The 13646-nt window shown below is 47.9% G+C and overlaps 1 protein-coding gene across 16 annotated transcripts; it reads right to left on the minus strand.

Moving 5' to 3' along the window:
* Positions 1–187: 187 nt before the first annotated feature.
* LOC106845175 (MHC class I-like protein MILL2) lies at positions 188–12833 on the minus strand. Of its 16 annotated transcripts, none has more exons than XM_070498380.1 (7): positions 12470–12625; positions 12166–12258; positions 8507–8770; positions 7982–8257; positions 6570–6848; positions 6315–6451; positions 188–1330 (listed from the first exon to the last, which is right to left on the minus strand). In XM_070498380.1, exons 1-6 carry the CDS (start codon positions 12600–12602, stop codon positions 6348–6350), a joined length of 1149 nt encoding a protein of 382 aa, XP_070354481.1. In that variant the 5' UTR covers positions 12603–12625; the 3' UTR covers positions 188–1330; positions 6315–6347. The 16 variants fall into 16 exon arrangements, with proteins under 16 accessions (XP_070354481.1, XP_014718542.1, XP_070354486.1 ...); XM_014863056.3 differs by having other exon boundaries at positions 188–1333; XM_070498385.1 differs by having other exon boundaries at positions 12166–12290; positions 12470–12492.
* Positions 12834–13646: the final 813 nt, after the last annotated feature.

A 13646-nucleotide genomic window follows, 5' to 3' on the forward strand; every position in this document is an offset into this window, starting at 1 on the left:
CTACCACAGCATGGTGTGCCAAGTGGTGCCATGTCCGCATCCGGGATCCGAACCGGTGAACCCTGGGCCGCCGAGAAGTGGAATGTGCAAACTTAACCACTATGCCACCTGGCTGGCCCTGATACCAAAACTCTTAATCTCAAGTGTGTGTGCCCAATCCACAGGAAGTCAAACACTGAGACATTGGTGCTTGGAGACGAAGAAAGTTTTATTTGCATTGGCCAAAGACAGCAGGTGGGAGGATAGGTTCTCTCAAATCCACCTTAACAGGAGAAGAAAGTAGAAGATTTTATAGAGCGGCTTGGGAGGAGGAGTTTCAGAGAAACAGAGTGGAAGTCTGTTTCACTCCCCATAAGCCCCTGGGCCATCTGACTTCTGGGCATCAATGGCAGCTGGAGGGGGGGGGTGGTTATCTAGTGATCCTTGAAGGCATTCTCTTTCTTCTGCAAAACAAGCTCATAAGTCCTGGTGACCCTAGAGTCACCCCTCAGGTTAAACAAGAAAACAGCAAATGGACAAGATTAACTTCTTTTCATAACAAGGTGGAAAGGCCATCTTATGGAATATTTACAGCAACCTCCAGGTACCCAACTTCAATCCCTGCCTGAGTCCAGCTCCAACAGAGTCCAGGTTCCTGAGGGATGAATGGCGTTGGTGAAGGGAAGGGAATGAGACTGCACACCAAGTTGGTGAAAGCAAGTCTGAAGTCTTTATTGTCAAGCATGCGTTTATATATATTTTGAGGATTACATAAGTGTCTGGGGTACATCTATTTTCTCCCCTAAAGAAGCTTGGTTTTTCTCCATGATATCATTTTAATTCCTTAATTTATTTGAGTCATCAACAATTTCTAATGCAGGGGGCGAGACTCGGGTTATGCTGAATGGAACAAGCCTTGGGGTAAAAGTGAGCCAAGGTACATCTAGATCAGGCACATACAGGTCCCCACATCCTCTTATAGAACTCCCACACTGAGACATCTGACCTTTGAATCCTCTTTCTTCGGCAGGGCCCTGGGCATGTTGAAAGAGTGTTAGTCAGAAGAGGGTCTTTCTTGTCTGTTACAGTGAGATTCCCCTTTCCCAGCAGATTCCCCTGGGTAAGCACAGCGTCATGAAGAGAGCCAATACAGCAACTGGTGACAGCAGGTTGAGCAAGGAGGACCCTCGATCATTCCTGCAGGGGTGGCTTTGCGACTCTCGTGCTTTGTGTGCCTTGACTGTGTCACTGGGCTGCGGCAGCTGCAGGACGGCATCCAGCAAATCCCCGCTGTCTTTTCTCCCTTCCTCATTCTTGTAGGAAGCGGGGCATTGATCATTCTGCCTACTTCCTGCTGAAAGGGAGCAAAGATGAGGAAACTGGGGAATGAAATTTTTCAACCTGAGATTGAAAATACTCTTGGGCACTGAGTTGTATTTTGCATGATTAGAATTTTTGCATCTCATTCAACAGTTTTAGCACGACATCTAAAAGCACAGGTTATCATCAAATATCCAGCCAGAAGGCTAAGAATATAGACAACTCAAATTTTAATAGTCCCTGAAGAATAGATCTAATCTCTTGGGGAATCCAAGAGAACAGTCCTGAAAACCAGTCTAGACATTATAAACCAGAATTATCAAGGGGTCCTCATGGTCATGCACTGAATAAGGTTTGGGATGACATATCCAATCTCTAGAAAGATTACCTGCCTTTGCCAACATCTGAGAAATTCTAATAATCCCATTGTTCTTCCAGGCTTGGGGGTCAAAGTCAACAAGGAAGCATAATAGCCAGTTTACAGATGGAAAAGAAAAACCTCAAAGGCAATTCACACAACTAGGATCTAATATCTAATATCCACAAGTGTGTCTTTTAGTTTCTACTGAAACCTAATTTTTCTCTCTAAAATCACCCTCATTATGACCAAAGATAGCCAAATTAAGAATAATTGGTTGGTTTGTGCCAATTGTTTACATAAGTACAGCAAGAATAGCCATTGATCATACAGGCTGTTTTAAACCTGCTTTGCTGGAACTTTTTATAAGGAATCTCCAATTGAACTCATAAGTCCTCTTGAGGCCAGGCCAAGCTAAGGACTTGTCATCAAACTCTGCCTGCAATACCTATGTGTTTGAGTGAATCCTTCTCTTCTCTTGAGGTGCCCCAAAATATCGTGTGGTTCTTTGAGCTCCCAAGGAAGTGACCTTTTTTACTCCCATGGTAAGGTTGCTGGGAACCCTGTAAGCAAGGTGCCAGGCCAAGATTTCTAGGTGGCTTTATTTCATAACGTCAATCTTTTCCCTTGGTCATCTGAGCATATCTGAGTCTATGCATCTTTCTCTCAAATATGGCATTCCAGTCAAAGCCTTGGTAATATAACCAATGTTTCCATTTGTGTACCATTATAAGGAGAACACATTCTTACTGAATTTATGCAAATAACTATATTGCCATGAGAATAAGAATATTCACTCACTAAGAGTTTCTAAATTCTGGAAGGATCAGGTAGGGAGAAAAAGATAAATGTTTCAATTATGCTTACAACAGTATAACTTACCAAACTGCTATGAGTCATAGTTAGGTTAAGAGAAAAGAGAAAAAAGTTTTCTTTTTTTCTTTCTTTCTTTCTTTTTTTTTTTTTGAGGAAGATTAGCCCTGAGCTAACTTCTGCTGCCAATCCTCCTCTTTTGCTGAGGAAGACTGGCCCTAACCTAACATCCGTGCCCATCTTCCTCCACTTTATATGTGGGACGTCTGCCACAGCATGGCTTGACAAGTGGTGCTGTGTCCACACCCAGGATGTGAACCTGTGAACCGCGGGCCACTGAAGCAGAACATGCACACTTAACTGCTACGCCACCAACCAGCCCCCAAAAAAGGTTTTCTTAAATCTGAAAAACAAAACATTAAAAAATCAGCAATATTTCAAAGGAAAAAGTCACAAAAATTAAAACCATTCTCATCAGTTCATTTAGTTCCATGGAATCAACACTTTATCTTTTCTTAGCAGTTTCAAGAAGTCTTCAGTTTTTCCATTAGAGTTCTGTAATTTCTTTCTTTCTGAAGTTTCGTCTGTAATTTCTTTTTTTTTTTTTTAAAGATTTCATTTTTCCTTTTTCTCCCCAAAGCCCCCTGGTACATTGTTGTATAGTCTTAGTTGTGGGTCCTTCTAGTTGTGCGTAATTTCTTTCTTTCAGTTTTATGGTTTGGAAGTTCATCAGAAGGCAGTATTCTAGAGAAAATGTCAGAGTCCTTTCCATGAATCTCTCTGAAGATGAGGCACGCCCATTTCAATCAAACCAACAAACTTAAACAAGCTTTCACTTACCAAAGATCACTTACTTTAAGGCTGTTAAACAGAGCTCTTAATTTTGGCCACACCATCTGGAGGTAGAAAAATATCTCACATTGTACAGGTTCAGGCAACCCTATTGACTTCCTTTAGTACATTTAATTAACATTGTCTGAAGGGTCGACTTATATGCTGCTTTACAATATCAACACTGGGGGAATGTTTCCCCCAGGGAGACAGATGTCTATCCCCATAATTCAATTTATAACACAATCATGAAAAAGACATGTAATCACTTAATTCCATCAACTCTAATACCTCTAATCATAGCTTTCACGAGGACTTCATCATCATCAAGTCTTAAGTCTTATAATATTGGGTAGGGGAAGCATTCCCAGCCAGACATAACATCCATTTTCAAAAAAGACTCAGGCAAAATTGATATAATCTCCTTAATAAAATTAGTTGAAACCTTTCAACCTTTATAATCTTATCAACACTTATACTTTTACATTTTTTTTCAATTTAATTGTAGCCTGAGTCTGGGTCTTAAAGCTAGTCATTATTTATTTGTATTTCCTTTTTAGTTTGGTCTTTTCATAGGTACCAATAAAACAATTACGATGAGAGCTCTCTGAAAATTTTTCTAGGGGTTGGCCTGGTGGCACAGCGGTTAAGTGCACACATTCCACTTTGGTGGTCCGGGGCTCCTTAGAGGAGGAATGGCAGCAGTTAGCTCAGAGCTAATCTTCCTCAAAAAAAAAAAATAAAATAAATAAAAATAAAAATTTTTCCAATTTATAAGTTTTTCCAACTATGGATCCATCATCTGGCCATTTCCTCTAGAGTCTAAAGAATGTTGTGGCCATGTGGTTTTTATAAAAGAATATCATCTTTTCCCTTTTCCATGGGCTTGAAGCTAAAAGTTACCTAATTTTGGAGAATATAGGTGGGGGTCAAATTACCGTTCCCCAGAGTGAGTCACACATAAGATTGCATACATAAGATTGCACACATAAGAATGCACCCACACAAAATTCAACTTCTGAAAAATACAAAACTGAAAGTAGACCAAATGTGTTTCTCTGCTCCAAGCGAGTATTTCACCAAGGGTGACTAACACCAGTGGGAAGGAGAGAGCGGCAGGGGGAGTCCCTACAGCAGAGAGACCCGGGCAGCTTCTGGGAACCACTGACTGCTCAAATCCTCACTGAGGCCATGCAGCCATGGGCACGAGACTCCTGGCTGGCTCGCCAAAATTGATACCAAACCTCTTCATCTCAAGTTCCCATGCCCAATGCACAATGAGCCAAACACTGAGACATCCAGTGCTTGGAGATGGAGAAAGGTTTATTCGAATTGGCCAAAAAAGATGGTGGGAGGATAGGTTCTCTCAAATCTGCCTTGAGAAAGAAGAAAGCAGGAGGTTCTATAGAGCTAAGGGGCGTGGGAGGAGGAGTTTTAGAGAAACAAAAGGGTAACCCATACTTCACTCCCAATTAGGCCCTGGGCAATCTGACTTCTGGGCCGGGCGTCAAGGGCAGCTGGGGGCTGGTTATCTGGTGATGGCAACTTCCTGGAAGCCATTCTCTTTCTTCTACAAAACAAGCTCATAAATCCTTTCGACCCTTGAGTCACCCCTCAGGTTAAATGAGAAAACAGCAAATGGGCAAGATTCACTTCTTTTCATCACAAGGTGGAAAGGCAATCTTATTGAATGTTTACAGCAGCCCTCAGGTAGACGGCTTCATACGGATTCCCTCTCCATCTTTCTTGTTTGTGCATTTCCTGGCAGTTTATTTAGTGAAGGAATAAGGTGGTTTGTCCTGTAGTTTTCCACAAAGACAGTGCCTTTGCCGGGGGCCTGTCCACCACGTGGTTGAACAAGATTCTCTGTTTCCAATGAATTGCCTCCCATTTCCAGGAAATCGATGGAGAGACGTCAAGGCTGGTACTCTGTCCTTCCACCAGGAGGCGTACAAATGCAAGTGTCTCTCAAGTGGCCACGTGGGTGAGATCCATTCATTCACTCAGGTCACAAAATAGTAATAAAGTAATTCTGTCCTGTTTCCTATCTTTATTAGAAAAAAGGGCAGAATTCTATCTTTATTATCTTTATTTTCTATCTTTATCTTTATTATTTGAACTACTTCTATAAAGAAACATCTCTGTTTCTCAACTAAGTGTACATCCTGAGGTCCGATTCTTTTGCAAAAGTCAGGATAAAAGGTTGATTCTTTTTTCTTCTTCTTTTTTTTTTTCAGCCAGTTTTCATAATGCACACCCGGTCCCTTCATCCTGTAAGCAGGAAAGAGGGCTTGTCTATTCTTCTCCTGTTCCTGGAGGAAAGAAACGTTGAAAAACAAAATCCAACTGAGAACATTTTAAAGATCTTACTGGCTTCATTCGACGATTCGTGAACCCCACAGTATCCAGTCTAGCAGATAGAAAGCTGTCCAAGGCAAGAGACTCTGGAGGCAGCAGGGAGCAGGACGGGGAAGTTAGGCAAAGGCAGGTTGTTACTACAAGGTCACTGCTCAGAGGATGGCAGCGGCCTATCAGGCAGACGGCCTGACTAGTGCTGAGCAGGAGAGTCCTGATTGACCAGTTTAAGATTCCATTTCTGGGAGAGCCGAAACTGTCATTAAGTGAAGCCTTGCTTTGGTGACGATGTGGGGCGTAGCATGAGCGACTCTATTTGGGGCCTGTTGTCTTGTTTTTAAGAGAAGAGAGGGGGCTGGCCCGGTGGCCAAGTGGTTAAGTTCGTGTGCTCTGCTGCAGGTGGCCCAGTGTTTCATTGGTTTGAATCCTGGGCGCGGACATGGCACCGCTCATCAAACCACGCTGAGGCAGCGTCCCACATGCCACAACTAGAAGGACCCACAACGAAGAATATACAACTATGTACCAGGGGGCTTTGGGGAGAAAAAGGAAAAAAAAAAACAATCTAAAAAAAAAAAAAGAGGGAAGAGAGCTGTCTCCACTCACGACCCAGAGAAAACTCAGGTCCATCCTCCTCGCTGTCCCATGTGCCTCTCACCTGGGCTCTCACATCCTCCGTGTCCTTCCTTGTCTAGGCTTCGAGCACCGCCAAACACAATGCAACAACGACAGCGGACACAGTGAGAGGAGCAGCAGCAGAAGCAGCATCATGGACAGCCCTCCGACCTTGAGGCCCTGGAGGTCACCATGAAATGGGCTGTGGTTACACCGGGTGGGCCCTTCTTGATACGAGGCTCCTACACCGACTCTGCCTCCAGACCCCTGGACCCCGAGGGCTCCCCCAGTTCCTCACCAATGACTACAGGGACCGTGATGTTCAGCTTGTGATGTCCCACATGGCAGGCGAAATTCTGTTCCTCTCTGGGGGAGATCCGAGTGGCCACCCAGGTCTGGTAGGTCCCGTCCCCACTGGGCAGGATGGCCCTAGGCCCAAAGGTGCCCTGGTGCATGGGCTCCCCATCCAGAAGCCAGGTCAGAGTGGCATCTCGAGGATAGAAGCCAAAAGCCCGGCACCTCAGGATGATCCTGCCCACCAGGTTTTTACTGTGGGCCACAGTCACGGACGGGGGAACTGGGGAGAGACGAAGCAGAGGGCAATGAGGCCGAGGACGTTCCCTCCTTGTGATGTGGGGAAACCAAGGGCAGGAACTGGCCAACCCTTAGAAATCATCTGTGCACATTCGCCCCCAGGCCCCCCTGCAGAGAGGCTGTATCCCTAGTGGAGAGAGGACTGTGGGAGGCCCCCCCACGCTGCTCCAACAGCCCCAGGACCCTACAAGGGTGTCAGGCCCTTGCCCACCTGGAGAACCTGAGAGGAGAGGAACTCCCTGCTCTCGGGGGCCAGCGGGTCCACCCGAGGATGCTCGGCACACAGTTCTGAAGAATTTATAGGCACTGATGGGACCAAGGGGCTGCTCTGGTCTACAGGGGGTGAGAAGCTGCCCTACGTGTGATGTACCTCCTTCTCCAACAAAATCGGCTCCCCATGCTCCAGGGGGTGACGCAGGGATGGTCCCCAAGGACGGCCAGCTGGCCCTGCAGCCTGATTCTTTTGTCCTGGGCCTTACATTCCTCTGGGGACCTCTGGTTGATTATCCCCAAACTCCCCTGACCCCCGACACACACACCAGTATCCACTCTTCCTTCTTATTTGCTGTCACAAGACTTAGACAAATAGGGACCTTTACACTGGACTTTTCTAAAAGCAGAAGAGGAACAAAAGTGGAATGACCCTGGTCATATGATTCTGGGTGGTTTGGGTTTGAATGCATGACTCTCGTTCCAAGGCCGGAATATTCTGTTCGATCTTAGCTCCCAGCCGGGTTGGCCCCATCTTAGGGCCTCCACCAAGGAGTTCAAACCTAGATGTCTCCTCTCCTCAAAGTCAACATCCCAGAGAATGAAGATCTTGGAAAGAAGAAGTTTCCACCTCGGGCCTGCCTGTGGTCTGAGGTCTAAGCCCCAGGCCCACACCAGGCGACTCTCTGTTTCTCCAGCTGGTGGACCAGCAATGGGTCCAGACCACTCACCCACCCACATGGATGTGCCAATAGGCTGCAGCATTCTCCCACAATTCAGTCAGAACTCTGCACCTAACCCAAGGCCAGGGCAGGACAGCCGCTCAGAGAATAGCAGGAAAGTTCTTTTCCTTGTAGGAGCCAGGGGAAGACTCACTTCGTGGACCCTCCCGCCCAGGGTCACTACCTGTTTTCTCCAGGAGGCCCCTCCAGGAGGCCAGGTACCTCCAGAGTTGGGCAGGACAAGTCTCATACAGGAAAATCTTAGCCAGGTCAGCCCTGGGGCCTCGGGTCTCCCACAGCTTCTTGATGTGCTGGGCTGAATGTGCATCCACCGTCCATGTGAGGGTCTCTGAGTCGAAGGTGAGGATGTCTTGCCCATTGTAGCCCAAGCGCCAGAAGCCTCTAGTGCTGAGGTCTCTCTGGAGCTCACAGCCCAGTGTGGCCTGGAGGGAATGAAGGCCTGGCCCACCCCAGGCAGTGACCTGTCACCTCACTGGCCCTGGCCCTTTTCACCCAAAAGGAGTCCAGCCCAGAGGGGTATGTCATCTCCTCCACCCAAACATGAGGTACCTGGTGTGGTCTTGGGGTGGGGTGCCTCGCCTCTCTGCACAATTCCAGCCTTGGGGTACCCTCCCCTCCCCTAGCTGCAGGATGAACAGGTCAGGGACCAGCCTCAGACCCATGTGCCCCTGGTCCTGCCCCCACTCACCCTGGCCCTGGCCCTGCTGGCCCATGATCTCTGCCAGCGTCAGTCTGAGTTGCCGCTCCTTCTCTATCAGGTCCTCAGTCTCTCTCTCCCAGGTCTCAGCTCGCAGCTCTGTCCTGATCCCTAGACCCCGGGGTTCCGCCCTGCGGCTCTCGCCATCATAGCGCATGAAGAGCTCATCATCAAAGTATCCCAGCGCCAGGAACTGGGCCTTCCCAGGCCCGCCCGGGGCCAGGGCCACGAGGTCGTAGCGGAGAGTGTGGGTTCCTGAGGGAGAAGGACATGTGGGTGACTCGCCCCACCAAGCTCAAGCTTTCTAACAGCTGCCTCCGTCTTGAGATATTTAAATCAGGCTATTCTGTCCTGACCCATCCCAGAGGTGCGTGCGAGGAACCAAACAGAGTGTTGTGTGTTGGACAGGATGGGTGAAAGAGAAGGTCAGACAAAAAGGGTAGGGTGGAAAGAGATAAGAGAGGCATTCAGAGGTGAAAGAGGAAACAAAAGTATATTTGAGCAGAGAGCCAGAAGCAGAAATGACTGAGTGATTACGGCTGCTCAAGGCAGGAGGCTGGGAACCTCTGAGAGGCAGAATAGAAACCTCCCGTGATCCTTCAGGACTGAGAAGAGAAGAACGGCCGGGCTGTCAGCTGAAACCTCTGAAGGTCACACTGCCAATTACGGATCTTGCCAGAACTGTGACCTTGTGCTGACCCAGGTCCACCCTGATTGAACTGAGGCAATAAGGCCCTTGTATCATCTGCTGAACTGAGGCAAAGAATAAACCTTTCCTGGGCGGAAGAAAACATCAATGGAAGCCAAGACAGGTGTATCGCATGCAATGTCCAGGATACAATGAGAATCTGGAGCCTCCCAAAGAGGCAGGAACACAAGACTGGTAAACAGGAATGGGAGAAGATCCCAGAGAATTGGAGCCAGCCTGTAAATGACTCCGATGTTGGTATTCGCAGAAAAAAAATTTAATGTTAATATGTTTAAGAAAATAGAAGAAAATGGGAAAAATATTTGAAAGAGGATTTCACCAGAGAATTGAAATGTATAAAAATAAAATGGGAATTCTAGAAACAAAATACACAATAGCTGAAGTTTTGAATTCCCTGGATGGGATTAGCAGTAGAATGGACAGAGGAAAACAGGATTAGAGCTGGAGGGCGGGAAATGGAATATACAAGGACAGAAGCTCAGAGAAATATGAATGGAGAAAAAGGCAAGGCTAAGAGGGTCACACGGGCGACCCTCTCATCTATCTAATTGGAGTTTCAAGACGGAAGAGAGAAAATGCAACCCCGGCATTATTCAAAGGGATAACAGCCAAGAATGTTCCAGAACAGATGAAAGACATGAAGCCCAGATTCAGGAAGCTCGGCAGGCTTCAAGCAGGAAAACAGCAACAAAGCCCCCTGAGAACATCACGGCCAAAATATTGAACAGCCGACACAAAGAGAAACACTGAAAATAAAAACACCCAGAGAAAATAAGACACCCTACTTTTAGGGAGCATTTTATAAGACTGTGAGAGCTGACTTCTCAACAGAAATGATGGAGAGCAGAACACAATGAAAAGACATCGTCCAAGCGCTGAAATAAAATCATCGCCAACTTGGAAATCTATAGCTAGTAAAAATACTACACTTTCAAAAGGAAGGCAAAGCAAAGACAGTTTAAGGGGCTGGTCCGGTGGCGCAGCAGTTAAGTTCGCACGTTCCCCTTAGGCGGCCCGGGGTTCACTGGCTCGGATCCCGGGTGTGGACATGGCACCGCTTGGCAAGCCATGCTGTGGCAGGCATCCCACATATAAAGTAGAGTAAGACGGGCACGGATGTCAGCTCAGGGCCAGTCTTCCTTGGCAAAAAAAAAAAGAGGAGGCTTGGCGGCAGATGTTAGCTCAGGGCTAATCTTCCTCAAAAAAAGACAGTCTAGGGCCGGCTCCGTGGCCGAGTGGTTAAGTTCACGCGCCCCACTGCGGTGGCCCAGGGTTTGGATCCTGGGCGTGGACATGGCACCGCTCATCAGGCCACGTTGAGGCAGTGTCCCACATCCCACAACTAGAATGACCTGCAACTAAGATATACAACTGTGTACAGGGGGGGTTTGGGGAGATAAAGCAGGAAAAAAAAAAAAGATTGGCAACAGTTGTTAGCCCACGTGCCAATCCTTAAAAAAAAAAAAAAAGACAGTCTAAGAAAAAAAACTGTGCATAGTCACTGCTATCAGGTCTTCACTAAAGGAAAAACCAATGGGCACTCCTCAGGCAGAGGAGGTATTATCCCAGATCGACAGAATCAAACGCAGGTGGGAACACCAAAGAAAAATTATGTGAGTAGATGCGATGGATACTGAAGTTACAGAATCATCATTCTCATGTTCTGTGGAATTTAAAACATATGTACAAGTAAAATTTATGACAGTAATAATGTGAGAGTTTAGCGGGGCGGGAAACGGAGTTTAAAGGTATAGCGATATATGGGAATTGTTAAAAGTAATCATTAGTACTTGACTAAAATTCGAATTCATATTCTAATCTCTAAAATGACCGCTGTGAGAAGAGATGTGCCATTAACAAATTAATAGAGGAAAAAAATGGAGTATTGAAAAAGCTAGATATCCAAAAGAAGGACAAAAAAGGAGAAAAAAAGGAACAAATAGGTGGACTAAACAGAAAGCACAGAGCAGATGGTAGATATAAACCCAAACATATCAGGGATTACGTTAATGTGAGTGCCCTAAAAGCCCCACTAAAAGTACAAGGTTATCAGATATGTTTAAAAGAAAAGCCCACAAAATTAAATCATGTTGCTTATAAGAGTCACGCTTTTAACACAAAGACCTCGGAAGCCTGAAACGGAGAGGATGGAAAATTGATGCAAATGTAAGCTCTGACTAAGCAGGCTGACGTCGCTCAAAGCATCTGATGTTAGCAGACCCTACCCACCCTGCGGCCCCTCGGGCGCCCGCCCCATTGCGTGGACCCCAAATACTCCCCCTCCCCTACCGCGGCTCCAAAGAACGTGCTTCCCCGCGGTTCTCCTTCCCCCAAGACACTGCCCCTTCACGAGGATCCCGCCCCCACCCTCCCATCCCTTTCCGTGGCCGCCCACAGACTCCTTGCTTCTTCCCACACTCGCTGCGCGTTTTATCGCAGCCCCCACGTTGCCTCCCCCAGACTCTCACCTGCCTCCCTGCCATCCCCAGAGACCCTCACCGTCTCCCACCACGGCCCCCCAGGTACTCACCTGGCTCCCTGCGGACACCCCATCCACACGTCGTCCCCCAACGGAGTGCCTCGGACCCTCACCACCCCTCTCTCCATGTGTCTCTGGGGGTCCATCACCGTCCTTCCCGCCTGCACCTTGGCTCGGACCCCAGACACTCACTTGCCTCCAGCAAATCCTCTGCCCCGGGAAACACCGCCCCCACACCATCACCCTGCGGATGCCCGGCAGACCCCTCTCCCCGCCTGCATCTCCCCCTCTCCGCTCCGCTGCGCGGCTCGAACACTCCTGCCCTGTTCGGCAGAGCTCCCTGCACGCTCCCCCTCTGCCATCGGTGGGCTCCCGCTCTCTCTCCCGCCAGCCCCACACAAAGCCTGGGCCCCGCTCTGAAGCCCAGACTCCCTGTCGCCCCATCACCGCCCAGGGGCTCACCAGCGCGAGACCCCCGCGACTCCTCCGGTAGCAGCAACAGCAGAAGCAGGTGGTTCAGGGGTCTGAGGACTCCCGGGACCCCCATCCCCGTCCCTGTCCAGAGGTTCGGCACACAATTTGAAACCCTGTTTTGTGGACGTCCCCTTTCACTTTTGGTTTTGTAAGGAATAACGAACGGCCCACATCACCTCCCTCGGAACACTTTCCAAGGACCCCCACCTCATCTAGAAGGCCATCAGCTCGGTCCAGGATCCCAACTATGTACCTCAAAGGGAAACCGAGGACGAAGGACTTAAAAATTTACCCGGATTAGGATGAATCCGTGCCTGCGCCCACAAGGTTGTGATAGGAAACAAAGCAACCAAAGTTTCGGAGCTGCAGCAGCTGCGCTGCTGGTGAGAGAGGAACTTGCTGACAGCTCTCCCTTGGCTGAGCATCTGGCGCAGGAGATTTGAGAAGCCAAAGTGACTAATCCTAAACTTTACGGGTCACAGACTAAAAATCCACCGCATGCAACACATTGCACGTGCCCCACCGCCGAATTTGCACACGCAACCCATGATGAAATATGAAAGACAGTCACCCCTGTGCAGAGGACTCAGAACTGTAGCCCCCAAGGCCACATGCTCCCCTCCCCATCTTCTTCTCACAGTATTCTTTGGGAAAATGCTTAAAACGCCAGGTAAGCAAGCCAACCTGTCACCAGGAAAAAAGAATAACTTGTTAGCAGAAAATCTATGTCCTCTGTGCAAACCCTTCCTTCTGTCCCAGATAAAGAGGTCACAGGTTTTCTTAGATTCCTCAGGAATGTGACATTCAGCAGATCTGCCACAGAGGGGGCCTGAATTTTCTGCGGTCATCCATCATCTGACATTTCTGAGCCCCCTCCCAACTCCGTTTGCCTTATATATATCATTTCCAAATTGGTTGTCCTTTAAGATGGGTTTCTTTAGGACAATAGTTCAACATCTTCCGATTTGCTAGCTTATCACTTGTCTAGCCACTTGCCCAGTTGGGCAAGCAGTGCAGGATATGTGATGCTGGTGTTGATGTGGATTAAGGCTGCCCCAGGTAGAGAAGCCTAAGGTGACCTGGCCTACATGCCGAACTATATGACCCGGTGGATTTTTATGGTATGAATTAGGGCTGCCCCAGGGAGAGAAGCCCAGGGCATCCTCACCTGCATGCCGATCTGTATGACTAGATTCGTATCTGAAGTTATATGACCGCACAATAACCAGACCCCAACTGCACTGAAATCATTTAACGACTTTTTACATCATCTTTTCTTTTTCCAGTAAAAATAAGTCACGTACCTGTGCCTTATAAGTTTAGCCCTAACCTTCAACTCGGGGCAGCAGCAGGAGCTCTGACTGCCCATGGGTCCTGTCCCCATGCAGCAGCCCTTCACTGCCCGTGGGTCCTGTCCCCATGCTATTCCATACTATTCTCTAAATAAAAGAGCCCTACTGCCAGACCTT

The sequence above is a fragment of the Equus asinus genome, chromosome 26 (assembly GCF_041296235.1).
Source record: "Equus asinus isolate D_3611 breed Donkey chromosome 26, EquAss-T2T_v2, whole genome shotgun sequence".
Lineage (NCBI taxonomy): Eukaryota > Metazoa > Chordata > Mammalia > Perissodactyla > Equidae > Equus > Equus asinus.